At 46.7% G+C, this 21,042-nt stretch overlaps 1 protein-coding gene across 1 annotated transcript in view; it reads right to left on the reverse strand.

Moving 5' to 3' along the window:
* Positions 1-4,368: 4,368 nt before the first annotated feature.
* Positions 4,369-21,042, reverse strand: part of LOC120933550 — a 45,545-nt gene continuing 28,871 nt past the window's right edge. Inside the window, exons 3-5 of the mRNA XM_040346808.1 lie at positions 16,177-16,503; positions 9,628-9,993; positions 4,369-4,896 (exon numbers count right to left, since the gene is read on the reverse strand). Of these exons, the coding sequence (XP_040202742.1) occupies positions 4,766-4,896; positions 9,628-9,993; positions 16,177-16,503 (824 nt within the window). The 3' untranslated portion in view covers positions 4,369-4,765. The remainder of the gene's footprint in view (positions 4,897-9,627; positions 9,994-16,176; positions 16,504-21,042) is intronic.

Genomic DNA, 21,042 nt, shown 5'->3' on the forward strand with positions numbered 1-21,042 from the left:
TCACTCGCGTCTGAAAGACGCGAGTAGAGGATAGCCGATCGGCGGCTCTCCTGACAGGGGGGGTTCGCGCTGATTGTTTATCAGCGCAGCCCCCCCTCGGATCGCCACACTGGACCACCAGGGATGCCCACCCTGGAGCACCAGGGTGGGCAAAAAAAAAAAAGCCAAAAAAAAAAAAAGTCTAAAAAAAAAAGCATAAAGAAAAAAGATGCCAGTCAGTGCCCACAAATGGGCACTGACTGGCAACAATCAGTGCTGTCACCCCAGTGTCCATCAGCGCCACCCCAGTGTCCATCAGCGCCACCCCAGTGTCCATCAGTGCCACCCCACAGTGCCCATCCATGCCCAGTGCCCACCTAGCAGTGCCCATCTGTGCCACCCATAAGTATCCATCAGTGCCGCCCATGAGTGCCCATCTGTGCCGCCTATGAGTGCCCAGTGCCGCCTATGTGTGCCCATCAGTGCCGCCTATGTGTGCCCATCAGTGCCGCCTATGTGTGCCCATCAGTGACACCTATGTGTGCCCATCAGTGACGCCTATGTGTGCCCATCAGTGTCGCATACCAGCGCCGCCAATCAGTGCCACCTCATTTGTGCCCGTCAGTACTACCTCATCGATGTCCATCAGTGCCATCTCATCGGTGCCCATTAGTGCCGCCATATCAGTGCCCGTAATTGAAAGAGAAAACTTATTTACAAAAAAATTAACAGAAAAAAATAAAAACGTAATTTTTTTTCCAAATTTTCAGCCTTTTTTTAGTTGTTGCGCAAAAAAAAAAAAATCGCAGAGGTGATCAAATACCACCAAAAGAAAGCTCTATTTGTGGGGAAAAAAGGACGCCAATTTTGTTTGGGTACAGTGTAGCATGACCGCGCAATTGCCATTCAAAGTGCGACAGTGCTGAAAGCTGAAAATTGGCTTGGGCGGGAAGCTGCGGAAGTACCTGGTATGGAAGTGGTTAAAGATATAGGCAGACCACCGTTCTGTCTCTCCTCTGAACAATCACAGATGGCCGTTGGCCATGGCGGCTGCCGGACCCGCTGATTGGCTCCCACTGTGTCCAATCACAGCGGCAGCGTGGCTCCGGCTGACGACAGCGATGACATACAAGTACGTGATTATGCGCTTAAGAGCCGCCCTGCTGCAGTACATGTACGTGGGGTGGTCTTTAAGTGGTTAAATGCTCTCCCTGCTTTTTAATGCTTAGGAGGGGGCTGTGGATGTCAGACCCCCCGCCGTAGATTTAAAGGCGGCAGGGCAGCCTTTCTGCTCAGGATTATGTACCTAGCAAGTGATCAGACACTTCCAGGTCCAGGGCGCGCATGCACACCATCGGCAACCTGCTTCTTCTGTGATTGTTTACATCGAGAGCCCAGCTGCGGGTACCGCGGACTCTTCAGTAGCCTGTACAGAGCCCAGACCTCGAACCCTAATGAACACTAGGAATGAGCTTTGAATATTGGGTGTTTGCCCCTTCGCCGAACAGCGAATTTTATGGGGCATTCGCTGCAAATTCGAGTGCCCTATAATGCACTCCAAGACCGTAGTGCATTGCTGTATGATGATTGGCCAAAGCATACACCTGATTTGTATGCTTTGGCCAATCACAGCACGCTCCTTAGCGAGAGACATAATTGGCCAATCATTGCTCAGGGGGACTAAGTCCACTCACCACACTATATAAGCGCCCGTATAGTGTGTTAAAGTGGACGGAGATAGAGAGATTGAGCTAAATTAGGCAGGCAGGTTAGTCAGTTAGTGGCAGTGTATTTGCTCTATATATATATATTAGGGCTGTGCGTTAAACGCGATATTAACAGCGCTAACGCAAACACATGTTAACGCCGTCAATATTTTTATCGCGCGATTAACGCAGGAGCCCTCGGGGGGGACGTGCAGAGTGTGCAGCGGCGCGGCGCGGCTTACCTTCTCGCTGGATTCACAGGCAAGTTACTCACCTTGTCCCTGGATCCAGCGATGCCACCCCGCTGTGTGATCGAGCGGGTCCTCCTCGCTTGGCGGGTCCTCCTCGCTCGATTCACAGTGCCTGTGTGCCGCCGATCTCCGTTCCCTGCGACGTTACGACGCACGGGAGCGGAGAACGGCGGCAAATTCAAAAAAGTAAACAAACACAATACACACAGTATACTGTAATCTTATAGATTACAGTACTGTATGTAAAAAATACACACCCCCCTTGTTCCTAGTGGTCTGCCCAGTGTCCTACATGTACTTTTATAAAATAAAAACTATTCTTTCTGCCTGAAAAACTGTAGATTGTCCAAAAGTGTCCCTTTATGTCAAAAATGGTTTTAGATCAGCTAGAAAACAGCGATCATAAATTATAATCACTTGCAGAATTGTGCGATATTTGTGGGGAAATTCGTCATAAATTAGATAGATTAATCGTGAGTTAACTAAGACATTAATGCGATTAATCGTGATTAAAAATTTTAATCGTTTGACAGCACTAATATATATATATATATATATATATATAATACAGTCAGAGTAGTATATAGTAGTGTGTATATATACATACACACGCTACACACTCTACATTCAGCGTAGCCAATATATACAGTTCATTCGGCAGTGTACTGTGTTGCTAATATAGTGCAGGCGGTGTACACAGTATACAGTATAATACAGTGTGTACAGTTTCAAATACACTTGAGGTGGTGTACACAGGATATAATACAGTGTAGTGCGGTGTTAAAAAAAAAATACCCATGATGCCCAGAAGGCCTCCAAGGAGAGGCAGACGCTCACAGTGGCCACTAAAAGAGGGCACACAGCTTCTGAAATAATATTTAACAGCAATGATTTTTCCTGAACCCAACAAGAGTAACTGTGAGGGGTTACCGTGTTCTGGCACCACCAACACCTAAGGCCCAATTTTTCAGCAGAGTATATAGTGCAGTCCATATAGTATATATACTGCAGTCCAGAGTATATAGTGCCCTCAGCGTAGTGTATATACAATACAGTGCAGGGTATATAGTGCAGTGTACAATATATAATATATTGAAATGGTTAAGGGGAGCCATATGACAGAATTAAGAAAAAAACGTCATGGGTTCCCCCCCTTCCATACCAGGACCTTTTGGGTCTGAAGCCATGATTAAGCACTAGCTCAGTGCGAAACGCGTCGGCTATCTACCTGTTCCTTTGTTGCACCTGTGAAGTGATGTTCTTGCTGTCAGTGTCATCTTAAGAGCATTATAGGCCCCCGGGCAATACAGTACACTGGGGCCCTGTCTACACAATCACGCACGAGAATTTACTGACAAAAATCATAAAATTTACTGGCAGAACCACATCTTTTACTGCCAGTGCAAAAAAAAGTACATAAATTACAGTTTTCAGTGCCGAACAATGCAAATGTCAGTATTTAAACTATAAAATGTCTTCATTGACATGAAGGTCAGGTTACTATAACCCAGCCAGCACAGAGTTTCCTCTTACATCAGAGTCTGCAGGGATCCCCCTTACAGTGAAAGGGAACTCTTATGTAAAGGGGAACGCTGCAGATCATGATCTAAGGAGCGCACTCTGATGTGGAGAGGGGGCTCTGGTGACCAGAGACCACCTTATATAATAGTCCACTGCTTTCTCTTTCCCACTTACATCAGGGTCCGCAGACTGAGTTCCCCCTTGCATTGTAAGGGGGAATCCTGCAGACTCTGATGTAAAGGGGAACTCTGATGTGGGGGGCACTCTGGTGACCAGAGACCACCTTCCGTAGAGTAAATACACTAAGGTAAGAGGGGTCACTAATATAGGAGGGGGAACCTTTATATCAGTGCCCCCTTACATTTTTGCATTCACTCCTCCCTTACATCAGCAACCCCCCACACTCATGGAGGACCGGATCTTCTCTGTGATTTCCGCAAACTGGGCATTAGCAGTTCTAACCCGTCACTCTCCACAATTTTTTACTGGAGTTGCTGGGCAGCCGGTGGGGCCCCCAGGCAAGCAGGGCCCCCGGGCAACTTCCCAGCGTGCCCAATGGAAAAGATGGCCCTGCTTGCTGTGCTTTTTCTAATAAAAGACAACCGTTTGGTCATTGGATTGCGGCTATCCATCCTCTTTCTTCGTATATTATGGATTTTGGGGGGGACCCCCACGCCAATTAATACAAAAAAAATTGGCACTGAGTTCACCTTAATATCCATACCCTACCCCAAAGGCCTGGTATGGACTGGGGGGGACCCACGCTGTTTTTTAAATGATTTTTTAATGTTAATTGCCGGGATCTGGCAATACATTACAGCCAAGAGCAATTTTAACTGACATTTTTTCCTTTCAAAATTTCATTTTGCTGTGGTACTTGTCTAAACATGGGAAAGATGCACTACTTTACAGGCAGACTAAGCGCCCCCCCAGGCATGATATTTAAGGGAATATTTCATTGTTATTATTACACTTTAAGCATTAATCGGCCCATCACTACTGAACACCTTCAGGGTGAATTGGAACACGTAAGCCAGGTCTTCTTGTCCAACATCATTATTACATGAGCTCACAATACTCTTTTGGCTAAATGGGAAAAAATCCACAAAACACTTCAAGATCTTGTGAAAAGTCTTTCCAGAAGAGTGAAAACTGTTATGGTTACATAGTGGCAGCCAACCCTGTAATAGCCATGGTCTTGGAATAGAACGTCCAACAAGCATAGGGCGATGGTTATATGGTCAAAAGCTTTTGGCTAGATAGATGAGATATACTTTCTTGCACTTAAAGGTCACTCTGTTGATTTCATCAGTTTTTGTACACATAGATGGCAGCCAGTGCTGAAAATAAAAGAATTAGGAAGGTTTTGAGCCCGACAAAAGCTGCTAATAATGTAACACAGAGGCACAATGTATTCTCTGTAAGGTGCAATGTATTCCCTGTAAGACAGACACAAAAAAAATGTCAGGAAGCATTTTGATATTCATAAGCCTAAATAATTTAACATTACTACGTTATCACATTTTAAATTGATTTCTCCTCACTATGACTGGTTCCCCAAAACTGATTTCTTTGGTGCTCCGTTAGTTGCAGACACTCTGATGTCATCACATACAATGCAGGACCAGCAGTCCTGCATTGTATGTGAGGACATGGTGGGCTGACCACGTTAGGGGGAAGAGGAGAGCTCAAGATTTCAGGGGAGCAAGGGAGAAATTAAGATTAAAATGGTACTAAAGCTTCATGGTTAAAAAAATAAATAAAATAACAAACATATCATACTTACCTCCACTGTGCACTTCGTTTTGCACAGAGTGGCCCCGAACATCCACTTCTGGGGTCCCACGGCGGCTCCTCCCTGCAAGAGCTAACCCCCTCTGGGAAGCTCTCTCCCGAGGGGGTTACCTTGCGGGGGCGTTTCCATGTGATACACTCAGCGGCCATAGCCGCCAAGTGTATGACTCAGCCCCGCCCCCGACACGCTGCATCATTGCATTTGATTGACAGCAGCGCAAGCCAAAGGCTGCGCTGCTATTAATCTATCCAATGAAGAGCCGAGAATAGCTGAGAAGCCCGGGCAACGATCGAGCGTGTTCGTGACGCGGGACTTTCCAGGGCTCAGTTAAGAATGAATGAATGAATGAAAAACTTATATAGCGCAGCACATGCGAACTTAATCGCCTCTGGGTTAAGGAAATGGGAGGGCTGGGGGGCCGCTAATTGTGGGATGTGTTTTCACCTTAATGCATAGAATGCATTAAGGTTAAAAAACATGTACCTTTACAACCCCTTTAATTGTTTTCTAATGTTACCCTAGACCAAAAAAAATATGAAAATTTAACCCTAGCAATGCAAGAGGGCCCCACCGCAAGGATAACTTTAAATTTTTTTCAGTTCAGTTCAAACAAATCAAACATTATTTACCCATTTTATCAACACACATAGCTATGGACTGGAATAATTTTTATGATTTTTCAACCATATTGTTTTGTTTGGTCAATAATTCAATAACGTAAGTTCTTGATTTTCAACTTTCTTTAACTAACCAAGCTATCCAGCAAAACTGGCAGCTAGTGGGTTCAGACAAATCCTTTTACAATTATCACTTTTTATTCATTTAGTTAAAACTTTTATCCCAAAAGGGTAAAAAGTTTTCCCAGTGCTAGCTGGAGTTTGGCTTTACTTTGTTAATCACTTATGTAAAGTGATGGACTAGTAGATTTATGTCCATGTCCAATTAATACTAGATGGCCAATGTTGGTCCAAGGGAGGATTCATTGCTCCTCTATATATGAAGTGGAGGATTAAGTGTAGCCATTCTAAATACATTCTAAATACATGAAATGTGTTACTGGCTAGATCACCAGGTGAAAATAAAGGAAAAAAATACTTAAAAATTACTGAATGTAGCTAACACTTCTAAGGATTGACAAGCTGCAAATTGTTTTTAGGTTTGGATGCCCTTGAGTGGAGATATAGGGGTCAAATGGACATGATTTTATTTGACATTTCTTAGTAGGTTTGGATCACTATCCAACATGGTTGCCCTCCTCTCCCTGTAGAGACCAATAGGTAGATTCAGGTAGAGTTAGGCCGACTTATCAGTAGATAAGCCGACCTAACTCAGAATCTACGCCGACTTATGTTTAAGCGTATGCTCAAACAGAGATATGCTTAAACATATCTAAGATAGGACGGCGCAATATTTTGGATGGCCGCTAGGTGGCGCTTCCATTGCGGTCGGCGTAGAATATCTAAATGAGGAGATACGCTGATTCACGAACGTACGCCCGGCCGACGCAGTACTTTTACGCCGTTTGCGTAAGAGATAGGCCGCGTAAAGTTAGAGCTAGGCCCTAGTGGAATAGTAATGTTAAGTATGGCCGCCGTTCCCGCCGCGAAATTCGAAATGTTTCTGTTGTTTGCGTAAGTCGTCCGCGAATCGGGATTTACGTTGTTTACCTCCACGTCGAAATCAATAGGCCTGTGCGGCGTACTTAGCCGCAATGCACACTGGGAAATGTAGGCGCCCCGGCGCATGCACAGTTTGAAAAAAAAATTAAAAACGTGAGGTCAAGCCTCATTACCATTAAACACGCCCCCCCCAACACATTTGAATTAGGCGCCCTTACGCCCGCCGATTTAGGCTACGCCGTCGTAACTTAGCAGGCAAGTACATTGAGAATCATGTACTTGCCTAGCTTACTTACGGCGGCGTAGCCTAAACACGCTAAGCTACGCCGCCGTAACTATAGGCTCTGCTACCTGAATCTACCTAAGACTCTTCAATGACCACAAACCCTCTACTTCCATAGGGATGTCCTTACCTGGGACTTTAACTTGTTCAGAACAAAGAATAGCGTTCAAGTGTCTAATAAAGTTGATCATAGAGTGTGCATGTCAGGGGACCAATACTAGTACAGCTAATGCTAATGCTCATTTTCTTGCAGCTAATGCTCGTGCACATGTTCCAGCATACAGACGAGCCCCGTCCAGTAACCAACATGCACTGACACATCAGTACATCTGTGCGCGCCAATGCGCATCAGCACACACCTCTACGCGCATTGGAGCACACCAGTGCATGTCCAATTCTGGGAATAGTACCAGGATGCCTACCCAGATGTGTGGTCATTGGTGGATGTTCTTTATCTACCCATGACGTACATTCCTGTGTTCTTGCTCTTGCTGTCTGACCTCTCATTGCTGACCCAGCCTGCTACTCAGCTTGCCTCTGACTTTGCTCTGCTGTCTTTTTAGGTAACGACCGCGGCATCCTGCCTGACTACGCTTCTCCTGCTCTTTGTGTATTACTCTGTCTTGGCTACTGACTATGTCCTTACTGTCTATCTGTGATGACGAGTGGTGGCTAGTGAAGTTTTAGGATGAGGGGGCGTCAGACCCCACACTTACTTTTTGACCTATCCCACTTCCCATAAGCCCCACCCTTTATAGAATAAACCCACTCCGTCCACTGTATTCCACTTGCTTCCACCCATAGTGTCAGAAGTATATAGCTCAGCATCACAGGACAGAGTATACAGCTCCGCCTCACAGCACAGAGTATACAGCTTAGCATCACAGATAGGGTATATAGGTCAGCATTACAGATAGGGCATACAGGTCAGCATCACAGATAGGGCGATGAGAGAGTGGGTAACCGCTCAAAGAGAACCAGGTAATCTGATTCCTGTGGTCCGAGCCAAGGGTGCAGGCAGTGCAATCAAAATGCAGGTTAGGATGAAGGAAAAAAGCTGGGACAGCTGCACTCCAAAAAAACTCCTCCTTTAATTAAAATCACAGATAGGGCATACAGGTCAGCATCACAGATAGGGCATACAAGTCAGCACCAGAGATAGGGTATATAGAGATCAGCATCACATAACATTACTAAACACCCCCCCCCCCCGCGCGCGCCAGTGTTGCCAACCGTCAGTAAATTTAGAAACAGTTTGTAACATCTGTAATTTTTGCATCTGTCCATAAATGTCCATTTCGGACATACAGACTACACGTCCATAATGGACATGTCAGGGATCGGATGGGAGACTGATTTGACAAGGCCTCTCTTATATCTCCTGTCCTGGCTCCGCTGAAGGTGAGACAGAGGAGACCGAAGGACAAGAGGGACACGAGTGCCTGGAGCAGGTGGTCCCGGAAGAACAGCTTGGCAGGGTTCAGCGGCCTGGAGTAGACTGTGCTGAGCAGGAGCAGGAAACAGCCAGACAGGTAACCGAGAGTTAACAGCAACCAGGAACATACAGACAGGAGCAAGGTCTCAGGGATAGCCAGGTTCGTCAGCAGGGGGGCAGTGAGGTACCAAATCATAGACAGAGCCAGAGTCAGGAACGAAGCCGGGTCAGAGATGGGCAACAGTACAGGAGCAGAACACAGAGCCAAGGTCAAGAGCAAGCCGGGTCTAAATACTGGGAGGACACACAGGATCAGAGCAGGATTCAGGAACACAGCTGAAGATCAGTCAGCAAAGCACAAGAGCCCAGACTCCCTTTAAATAGGCTGTCTGGTGCCAAGGGGAATTAGGCTTGTACGTGTGCGCGTGACTGTGCGCCATTCTATGGCAAAGGCTATGTGCTTGCTTACGTCTATGTGCAAAACGTCTCACAGGAGTTCCCTGACAGGACAAATTAATGGACAGATGCAAACATTACGGATTTTACAAATTGTTTGTAAATGTATTGAAAGTTGGCAACCCTGCCCCCCGCTCACGGGTCTCGTGGCACTGACAGCACCCCCACCCCCCTGCGCACGGGACTCGCAGCACACTGACAGCACACACCCCCCCCCCCCCGGCACGGTTCCCGCGGCACACTAACAGCACCGAGCCCATCCTTTTTATAAGTCTATTAGAGCCTCTGGCTCTAATTAGGTGCTTAAAAAAAAACACCCCCACCATAGGAGTCCATGCGTCCAGCGTCCTAAAAGGGGCGCATGGATAGCGGGGCAGCCACTGTCTGCTACCTGATTACTGGCATCTGTGCTTCTTTGTGTCCTGCGCCCCTGTTCCACACTCAGGGGTACTCGAACCAGAGCCATAAGGGGAAGGTCCTTAGGAGTTCCTTTGCCTACAACATGTGACTGTGGTAGCATTAACTCTAATTACAGCTTGTTTTGAATAATACTTTTAGACATTTTTGATGGTCACTACTTACCTTTAACTATTAATCGTGTTCCAGGACCATCTTCTAAGATTGTATCTATGCTGCTTGGACTTTCTGGTACCCCAAAGCATTTTCTAAAGATCACTCGGCAGTAGAAGGTGGTGTTAACTGGCCCATGGAGGTCTTCCAGGTGAAGGTTGGACCCATCGACTAACCTGGATTTGCCCTTGTAATCCGGGTGTATGTAGTCCGGGTTTGGATGGTAGACGTAGCTCTCTCTAGCATCCCCAAAAATCCAATAGACTTCTGTTCCTAAGATATCATTGGTCTGTTGTAGAGCGAAGCTGCAGTTTATTGTAACAGGTTGATGGAATTTCACTTCCTTTGGCTGAATGATGTTTAAGGTGCTTGTTTTACCTTAAAGACGAACAAAGAAACAATTAAAACAGACCTCTGTGAAGCGTGTTGACACGGACCAGATTTATTAAGATTGGTCAGCATTGTCACATTAATAGCACTGACCAATCAGAATTCATCTCTGGTCCATCAAGTAAGTTTGCTGAACTGTTTTGTATATGTCTTTATGCTGTTATGTATTTTATAGATTGGCTCTCCTGAAGAAGCGGCAAGCCCTCGAAACTAGTAGAGACTTCGCCAATCTCTGATTTGTATGATTGTTCTGTATATCTCTTATTTTGTAATAAATCTTTTTTATTCAACAACCTTCACTGTTTTTTACATGTACTGAGATAGTCCACAAACTCTAGGGTGGGCATGTCCCCAAGTCTAGTCTCAGCAACTATTCTTTTTGCCCTTACCCCCCCCCCTTTTTCTATATCAATTTGGATGATGGTACGTTTTTATCAATATTACCTTTAATACCAGAGGCTATACTCCCCATTTTTGTTCCATCAAGTAAGTGTTAATGGAGAAGAGCAGGGATTTTAAGTCACCAGACTACTAGAGCAGCTTCCCCGGGGTGCTGACAGCTAGGCAACCAGGGGCGGACTGACAACTCCTGGGGCCCCCGGGCAATAGAAGATTATTGGGCCCCTGGGCTTACAGATGGCCACCATGCCAGGAGGCAGTGCAGAGACGGGGCAGCTAAAATCTCGAGATTTTCACATCAAAATGTCGGTTTCGGACATATCAGGGACAGATGTAAAAAAAACACAGATTTTTACATACTGTCCCTGGTTTTACTGAGTCTGGCAACCCTGATGGGGCCCCCTAGTGGCATGGGGCCCTCTGGCAGTGCCCGAGTGCCTCAATGGTCAGTCCGCCCCTGTAGGCAACCCCAGAGGTAAGTACAGCGGGACCGGGGGAAGGGGGGGAGGAAGTAAGGGTGCCTGATGTTAGTTCATCTTTACATTTTTTCTGTAAAGGTGAACTAACCCTTTAAAACAAGCTCAGGTGATCTTGGTCTTGCTTTTTTTCTGCTGGAAATCTAATTTTTAAATTAAACTGATCACTGTCACTTTTAGGGATCTTTTACATGAGCTTTAACCTCTGAGGAGCAATCCACATTGGATTGCTTTTCAGGGGGAATTTGACAAGCAGTGAAGAGGTGTTATGCCACCTCCTTATTGCCTGTTTTAACCCCTAAAAAGAATTGCACATGGTTGCAGGGCTGCCCTATTCAGTTGAATAGATCATACTCAGTGGGCAGTGTTGCCAGCCGAATGTGATGGGGAGATCATTTTTGCTGTGCTTTGCTTTTGTTTTACATCATGACCACAACATGCGTAGCACCCTCTACCTAGGTAGGTGCTAGATATAGGTCTGTTTGTTTTGATATGTGGGCTGGGAGTGGCCTAGAGTAGGCTGGTGACTCAGAGGCAGCAGTCACTTCTTGGTTACCTCCCTTTTGGCCTCCAGAAGATTCTGGAAGCAGAGGAGGGGAAGAGAGGTGGAACTGTCTAGGGTGTGTTAAGGAGCCCTGACCAATCCCCAACCTGGATAGGCAGGGGCCAGGCCTCCTTAAATACCTGGGTCATCCCAGCTGGGGAGGAGTTGTTCGGGTGAAAGAACTGAGAGATGGAGTATTAGGCTGTCGGGGGAGGGGGTGACATTGGACCAGGGGCTCAGAGCTGTGAACGAACCCCACACAACCCAAGGGGTGTATTTAACAGGAGAAGGAGAGGACAGCGGGGAACACTGCTGGGCAAGTCTTCAGGAGGGATCCACCAGGTGTTGATGAGTGACATACACAGTTGGGAGAGCTGGGAGAGGCATGCCAGGTAATGGATGTAGAGCCAGCGGGAGAGACTGTGATGTTACTGGCATTGAAGTCAGGCGGCTGAAGCCAGGAGGGCTGTCAGAGTCTGCACAGGACTGACTGGGATCAGTAGTCCACCTTATTACAGCTAGTACTTAAAGACTTTCCTTTCACCAGAGGGGCCAGCAGTCCCTGTCAGGAAATGGCAGTTTCTAGGTCTGACAGTGTTAGAGTTGGGCCTACCATGTGCTAGCTGTGCTAGGGAAACAAGTATATATATAGAGAGAGAAGCAGTCTGTGAATAAGCATTGTGGTGGAGGAGGCTGGAGCTCTAGAAGATGTAAATAGAGGTTCCAATTGATCATCATATTGATTTCTGCTATTGATTCTGGACATCCCATCCCCCTTACCCCATCCATGTTCTAATCCCTCAATAAAAATACAAAAACAAATTTGATGGACTGTTCATTGTCTGAAAAGTGACTGAAAGTGAATGCAGTCCCTACGGGGATATCGCTACACATGCATATACTCCATCCACTGCCTTTGCAGTCTAAGGAGGAGCTGTAAAAATGTAGCTCAACTTTGTGTTTTAACTGCCCCCCCCCCAACCGTAAGTGTAAACATAGCCCTACAGCCAGGGCCCAGGGGGGGGGGGCATAAGGGGCATGTAAAGGGCAGAAATGCACTCTGGAAACTGGTCTGCTATGGATTGTTTTTCAGAGGGACAGTAATGATAGTCCTTGGAGGCCTTTCACCTCCCTCAGATCCCCCCTAAATCTAATTTTTTGTTATGGTAAATTACATCAGGATATCGAGTGGGAGGAGTTTGGGGAACATTCATTCCTTGATCTCCTCTGTGACCAACAAACATTGAAATAACAATAATTTTGTCACTTCTGGGTTCAGATCGGTCATTCCCCCGCTACTGTGTCTAGGGAAGCAGCTAATAAAGCATGATCTGTCCTTGACTGGAGAGTAAGAGGGGACTTTGGAGGTTTGTATATACATCATGTCTGAACCTAGAGTGTCAGGAAGGCTGGAAAGTTCACAGGGTCAAGTCTTCAGAGAAGAACATACCATACCAAGCGACCCTCGAGGAGGTGGGAAATGGTTAAAAGGGATCTGCCGACCGGGCCCAGGTCTCTTGCATCCCAGGATCCATCGAGTGAGTACCGATCCGCCACTTTGTTTGCAGGATTGAGGCCTACCTTGCTACTCAATGTCCCTGCAGATTCAGCCCAGGCGTGACAGACTCTGCTGTGCTACTACAGGGGTACCCCAACAGCATCACTGACAGAAGAGGTGTCAGGCTGTCAACTGAATCATCAGACTGAACAGCCACCTCACCCTGCTCGTTAGAAGAAGGACAGACTTGTATCGCTTAGCGGATAACAATTGTGGTCATCAGGATTGGTGGGCAGGCACATGCCCAAAATCCAGTTGCCAGCCACTAGTACATCTCTTTAAACACTGTATACAGACATCTAAGGCCGCGTACACACGATCGGTCAAAACCGATGAAAACGGCCTGAAGGACCGTTTCATCGGTTAACCGATGAAGCTGACTGATGGTCTGATGTGCCTACACACCATCGGTTAAAAAACCGATCGTGTCAGAACGCGGTGACGTAAAACACACGACGTGCTGAAAAAAACGAAGTTCAATGATTCCAAGCATGCGTCGACTTGATTCTGAGCATGCGCGGCCCTTTGACCTATGCCTTTGCATACTAACGATCGGTTTTGACCCATCGGTCAGGTGTCCATCGGTTCAATTTTAAAGCAAGTTCTCTTTTTTTTGACCAAAGGATAACTGACTGATGGGGCGTACACACGATCGGTTTGGACCGATGAAACGGACCTTCAGTCCGTTTTCATCGGTTTTGACCGATCGTGTGTACGCGGCCTTAGACTCTGATTACTAAGAGGATTTGTCATTAGTCAAACCAAGGCCCGGATTCACAAAGCACTTACGCCGACGTATCTCGAGATACGCCGCGTAAGTGTAAATATGCGCCGTCTTATCTATGCGCTGTGCCCACAAAACTAGATACGCCTGAAAATAGGCTTCCTACGACCGACGTAACTTGCCTATGCCGTCGTATCGAAGGCGCATATTTACGATGGACGCATTTGCCGCTCCCATGGATTTTCTATGCACATATGCAAATGAGGGAGATACACCGATTCACGAACGTACTTGCGCTCGGCGCATAATATACGCTGTTTACGCAAGTCGTACATCCGGCGTAAAGTTATTCCCCATATAGGAGGCGCAACTCATGCAAAGGTATGGACCAGGGAACACAGCCGTCGTATTTTACATCATTTACGTAGTACGTGAATATGGCTAGGCGTAGGTTACGTTCACGTCGTAGGCAGTGATTCGACATATCTTAGGCAGTTGTTTTGACGTGATTCTGAGCATGCACACTGGGATGCGGCCACGGGACGGCGCATGCGCCGTTCGTTTTAGGTACTTCAATGACGCTTGGCCCATCATTTGCATGGGGTCACGCCTCATTAGCATGGCTCACGCCCACTTCCACCTACGCTGGCTTACGCCGCGGAAACCCAGCGTATCTTTAAGAGGGAGTGGGAGAAAGTGCTTTGTGAATACTATGCTTGCCTCTCTGCGCTGAGTCGGCGTAGCGTATATTCGATACGCTACGCCGGCATAAATATGCGCCAATGTATGTGAATCCGGGCCCAAGTGTCTACATTGATCATTGAGCTCTTTGCCATACCTAATGCCGCGTACACACCATCACTTTATGTGATGAAAAAAAATGACGTTTTTAAAAACGTCACTTTAATTGACTGTGTGTGGGGGAAAACGTCGTTTTATGTCTTGTAAAAAACGACCAAAAAAAATTGAAGCATGCTTCAATTTTATGTGTCGTTTTTCAAAAGTGCACTTTTTACTTCACAGAAATTGACCGTGTGTAGCAAAAAACGTCGTTTTCTAAGACGTTTTTTCATCCACGCATGCCCAGAAGCTACTTATGAAGCAAGCTTCAATGGTAAAACGTGGTGGAACGTAACCTCACTTTGCAAGATCCTTGTGAGAAAACGATGGTGTGTAGGCAACTTCGTCTTTGAAAATTTAAGTTTCAAAAACTTAATTTTTTACTTCACAGAAAGTGTCGTTTTTTTTCATCACATAAAGTGATGGTGTGTACGCGGCATTAGAATTCTTTGCTTCTCTGAGCTCCAACTGCTGGTGAAGATAATTGCAAGGCCTTGTATTCAGAACACTGGGCCCTTTTCACAACGAGCGGCCGTAACTAAACTTTTCCTATTTAAGTTACACCGCCGCAAAATCTCTACCTAAGTGCCCGATCCACAAAGCACTTACCTAGAAATTTTCAGCGGTGTAACTTAAATCTGTCCGGCGCAAGGCGGGCCCAATCTAATGGGGCGAGTCCCATTAGACTGCGCATGCAGACAATAAGACCCCTTTCACACTGGAGCGGTTTGCAGGCACTATTTTTGGGGGTTTTAATACCCCTTTCATTTGCACTTTGACCTGTTACCAGTTGTAAAGATTGGATTAGGACAGCCACTGCTTTTTTTCAGTGGGAACGCGGGGGAATGCAGTTCCGGCACCTCCTGTACTGAATGTATGTAATACAAAGAGGTTCTGGGGTGTGCTGGATGATCTGTCTATTGATGCTGTCTGCTGGGGGATCTATTGTTGCTGGAGAGGATCTATTTTGCAAAGGAAGGGGGTCTATTGTTACTGGGGAGTTCTTCTGTTGCTCTCTGTGAATCTATTGTTGCTGGGGGGTCAGTCATTGCTAGGAGGGATGTACTGTTGAGAGAGGGGTCTTTGTTGCTTGCTACTGGAGGGTCTATTGATGCTGGCTACTGGGGAATCTATAGTTGCTGGAGGGGATCTATTTTTTCAGGGGGGTCTATTGTTGCAGGTGGGGTATCTATTGTTGTTGGGGGTGGGTCTTATGTTGCAGGGGGGTCTATTGTTGCTGGGGGTCAATCGTTGCTGAGAGGGATATGCTGGCTGCTGGAGGGTCTTTTGATGCTGGCTGTTGGGAGTCCATTGTTGCTGGGGAGGATCTAATGTCGCTGGGGTGTCCATTGTCTTGTTTTCATTAACAAATTCTATACAAAATACTTGGCACACAAAATAATACTTGTTTCTGCATTCTCTAAAATGGGTGGTACTGGGGAGGTGGGTAAGGGGTGGAACTAAGGAACGGTGCTCAGAGGTGGGTAGGGGGTGTAGTCAAGGGTGACTTAGAAGAGAGGAGTTCCTGCACCTATTCTCTGAGAAAAAAAGCCCTGAGGACAGCTATACAGATTTTAGAGATTTTCCTCTGAACATTGATAATTGTTGAAGAACACAAAAAAACACCCACCTATAATAAGAAGTTGTGGTCCAAGATAGTAATACGTGTTTTCCTCTTCATTATTAGTAGACATTTTCATTTCATAGCAATAAAAGGCATTATCCTCACTGGTAACTTGATTGATTTGGAAATATAAAGCATTATTCTTATAGGTGCATTCTCCGATATTTGTGCCGCGGCCACATCCAGTACCTCTGTCTGCGGTCCTCCATACATGACAGGTGACGTCACTTGCAGATTTTACATTATTATTTGTGAAGTGACCCAGAAGTGTCACATTTTCTCCAGGAGCAGCAAAGATCAGAGGTATTGTCTCCAGACCGGGTTCATTCCTATCTGATATAGAATAAAATATTATTATAGACAAATGTATTCTGCCCATCCAATCCTGAAATTTGCACACCTCGACTAATAGCACAGCCCTGCCTGATAGACCTGAAGACCTGGTTCTGGTTTCTCTCTCCTGCAATTATGTAACTCTACGGTCCATACAACATGTATGTGATGGAACCGTCCAGCACCCAGATTGGGTGCTTCTGCCAAGATACAGCTTACTCCAGTCTGGACCCAGGAACCAGGTATTATAGCTGAATGTTGCACCCAAGATACTAGACGACACTAGCTTAGGTGCCAACTGGAACTGTATCTCTTTATTGTAAATTCACATAGAATATTTACCATAAAAGATCAGATAAGAGTTTATAGAAACTATGGCCCAGATTCACGTAGAATCGCGGCGGCGTAACGTATCGTAGATACGTTACACCGCCACAAGTTTTCATCGCAAGTGCCTGATTCTCAAAGCACTTGCATGAAAACTTACGCTGGCGGCCTCCGGCGTAAGCCCGCGTAATTCAAAGGGGCGTGTGCCATTTAAATTAGGCGCGCTCCCGCGCCGGACCTACTGCGCATGCTCCATTTTGAAATTCCCGCCGTGCTTTGCGTGAAGTGACGTCATTTTTTCGAACGGCGACTTGCGTAGCGTACTTTCGTATTCCCGGACGTGTTACGCAAGAACAAAAATGTTTTACATTTCGACGCGGGAACGACGGCCATACTTTATACAGCACATACGTGGGCTGTGTAAAGTTAGGGCAGCAAAAACGACGACTAACTTTGCGACGGGAAACTAGACTAGCAGCGACGTAGGTATTGCATCCTAAGATCCGACAGTGTAATTCAATTACACCTGTCGGATCTTAGGGCTAACTATGCGTAACTGATTCTATGAATCAGTCGCATAGTTAGGAAGACCCTAAAACAGAGATACGACGGCGTATCAGGAGATACGCCGTCGTATCTCTTTTGTGAATCTGGGCCTATGAACACTTTCCTGCCCATGCCAATTTTCAGCGCTGTCGCACTTTGAATGACAATTGCGCGGTCATGCAACACTGTACACAAACAACATTTTTATAATCTTGTTCCCACAAATAGAGCTTTCTTTTGGTGGTATTTGATCACCACTGGTTTTTTTTTTTGCTAAACAAATACCGAAAATTTTGAAAAAAAAATAGTTTTTCTTTGTTTTTAATATACAATTTTGTAAATAAGTAAGTTTTCTCCTTTACTGATGGGCGCTGATGAGGCTGCACTGACAGACACTGATAAGGTGGCACTGATGTGCACTGGTGAGGTGGCACTAATGAGGGGGCACTGATTTGGAGGCACTAATATGCAGCACTGATGGGCACTGATAGGTGGCACTGCTATGCAGCACTTATGGCCATTGATAGGCAGCACTGATGGGCCCTCATAGGTGGCACTGATGGGCACTGATAGGTGGCAATGATGGGCACTGATAGATGGCTCTGATAGGCAGCACTGATGAGAAGGCACTGACAGGTATTACTGCTGGACACTGATTGGCACCTCTAATGTCATACCTGGTGGTCCTGGGTGATATCCCTGTTGGCCCTGGGTGGGAATCCATGGTGGTCCTGGGTGGGCATCCTTGGGGGGCTGCACTGATAATTAATTAGCGCAGACCCCCCTGTCAGGAGAGCAGCCATTCGGCTCTCCTCTACTCGCATCTGTCAGATGCGAAAGGAGGAAAAGCCAATTAACGGCTCTTCCTACTTACACTGTGATCAGCTGTGATTGGACACAGCTGATCACTTGGTAAAGAGTCTCCGTCAGAGGCTCTTTACCCAAATCCAAGAAGAGATATGTCAGACTGACACACCACACCACTGATTGCATGCTGCGTGCCCCCACAGGCGCACGATCGCAAATTATCCTGATTCAAGTCATAATGTCCAGTCAGGATAACTGAACCACTTTGTGCATGTCATATTGCTATATGGCAGGCGGGAAGTAGTTAACACTATGGCTAAGGAACAGCTAACATAAACATAATGCTAATACACATCTAGCACCTAATAGCCGACAGTGATCTAATTAACAACTAGTCATCTACAGTGCATACGGAAAGTGTTCACAGCGCTTCACTTTTTCCACATTTTGTTATGTTACAGCCTTATTCCAAAACGGATATAATCATTCTTTTCCTCAAAATTCTACAAACAATACCCCATAATGGCAACGTGAAAGAAATTTGTTTGAAATCTTAGTAAATTTATTAAAAATAGAAAACAAAAACATTTACATAAGTATCACAGCCTTTTTTCGCAATACTTTGGCGCCAATCACAGTCTCAAGTCTTTTTGGGTATGATGCTACAAGCTTGGCACACCTATTTTTGGGTAGTTTCTCCCATTCTTCTTTGCAGGACCTCTTAAGCTCTGTGACAGACTCACCCAGGACATCCCCGAACCCTCGTATGTCTAAAAGCATCCTATGTCCACTAGGGGCATAGGATGACTAAGAAATGATATCTTGGACTACCTGAGATGGGATTATTATGTAATTATTAGCCAGACTGATAGGAAGCGGTATATGACGGAAGCACTCAAGCGGAGTGTGGGACGTTACGTTACATTGGTGGCTAGCAGCGGGACGCTTCCTGCAGTCGGGGACATCCAACCTTCACTTGGATCCAAAGTTCGGATAGCAGGAGAGGAGAGGTACAGATACCAGCCGCCATGGAAGAGGAATTCGGAAGGAGGTTGCGAGAGAAGCAGATACAGCACAGAGGACCAGTATCAGAGCAGGTCCTGCTGGAATGGTTTGATTCTATTTGCTGCGAACTCTGGAAGGAAGCGCTAGCCCGTGAGCAGCAACACCAGGGAAAAGTTCTCCCCTCCAACCAGGAAAGGTACTGGTCGCAGTATGGATTGCGGGTGCTGTTGTTGGGAGAAAAACCGCACAAGGAACAGACAGCTGAATTAAGCAGGCTGGTCTGGGCAGAGATGCGGCTGGATGAGAGCTACAGAGCCCTCCGGTGGCATGTATCAAAAGCATGTCCCTGGATAGCAGATGACAGCCCAAGGAAGGCTTAAGCTACGGCGGCCTGGGACTGTTGTATGTGAAGCTGACAGGGGACTCTAACTTTGGGAGTGATTTGCAGTGGTGGTTGGAAGAAATCATGGATTTCAGAGAAGGGCTACTGAACGTCTCGGAAGTGAACTGGGCACTGGAAGATTTGGAGTTTCTGGCAGTTCAGGAATGGGAGCTGGAGATCGCCTACAGATGGCTGCTAGACTCTGCTCAGCACCAGGGCTGGGCTCCCTTTGCCTGGGACTATTAGGAAATACCAGTGGACAATGCTGAAATCCTGGCTGACGAGTTGGCAATGTGGCAGAGTAACAGTGTGCTTTGCCAACCCGCCCCCGCAGCTATGGACGCGGAGGTCTTATGGCGGATGCAGCAAGTGCTGACTGACCTTGATGATCCTGTTTCTGCATGGGATGATCTTGGATGGAGGAATGTGCCTGTCCAGCAGTATGCCAGAGAAGCGGCAGTGGAAAATCTGGATATTGCCATCCCCAAAGATGAAGTGCTGACAGCAGGGCAGAGTACTGCTAACCTCTGCCCAGCACCGATAGCATCTTCTGGGTTCCACGGACAGGAGATGGTGAACCTCTATCCCCAGACACCAGTTGCAGAGACAGGGGATTTGATAGACTTTTCTGCTGAGGAAGAACAACCCGAGGAGCCTCCAGCAGAAGAGCTGGTATCAGGGCCACACTTCACTATGCTCTGCCCATCACCAACAGCAGTATCTGTGGAGTTGCAAGGAACTTCCCTAGCTAAAGCGTTGGTCACCGGACAGAGGGTTCAAGACCTCTGCCCCACCCCTGTGGCAGTTCCAGAGGCTCAGAGTGAGAAGGTGGCGATCACTTCCCAGCAGCAGATACAGGGGGAGAAGGTAGAGGAGATGTTCATCGTCCCTCCCCAACAGTTGGCCAGGGTGGAGAACGTGGTCTTTCCTCCCCAGCAAGGATCCGTGCATCTGGGAGACAGTACCACAGACATGTCCCAGCAGCCAGATGAGGGAACGGAAAAGGAAGCAGCCAACTCACCTGCAATGGCAGCTACACAGTTTTGGTGTGGTGGAATCCAGCCTCCTTCCCCAACGGTTAGCTGGAGCGGTCAGCCCCTCTGCCCAGCAGCAGACCAAGTCCCAGAATGTTAAAAACCACCCAGCTGAAGCGCTGGCAGCCGGACAGAGAGTCAATGACCTCTGCTTCACACCTACTGGTGTCAACTACTCCTTGCAGCCAAGATTGGAGGTCATGCGGACAGACTATGTGAGTTCACTTTGCCCGACTAACGCATGTCCAGACTAGGTGAAGGTCTGGGACCTTGTTAGTCGACTTTTAATGCGGGAGAAATATGACAGACTCACCCAGGACATCCCTGAACCCTCTTATGTCTAAAATCATCCTATGTCCACTAGGGAGAAATGAGAAATGAGATCTTGGAATACCTGAGATGGGATTATTATGTAATTATTAGCCAGACTGATAGGAA

Source organism: Rana temporaria, chromosome 3 (assembly GCF_905171775.1).
Source record: "Rana temporaria chromosome 3, aRanTem1.1, whole genome shotgun sequence".
In the NCBI taxonomy this organism is placed as follows: domain Eukaryota; kingdom Metazoa; phylum Chordata; class Amphibia; order Anura; family Ranidae; genus Rana; species Rana temporaria.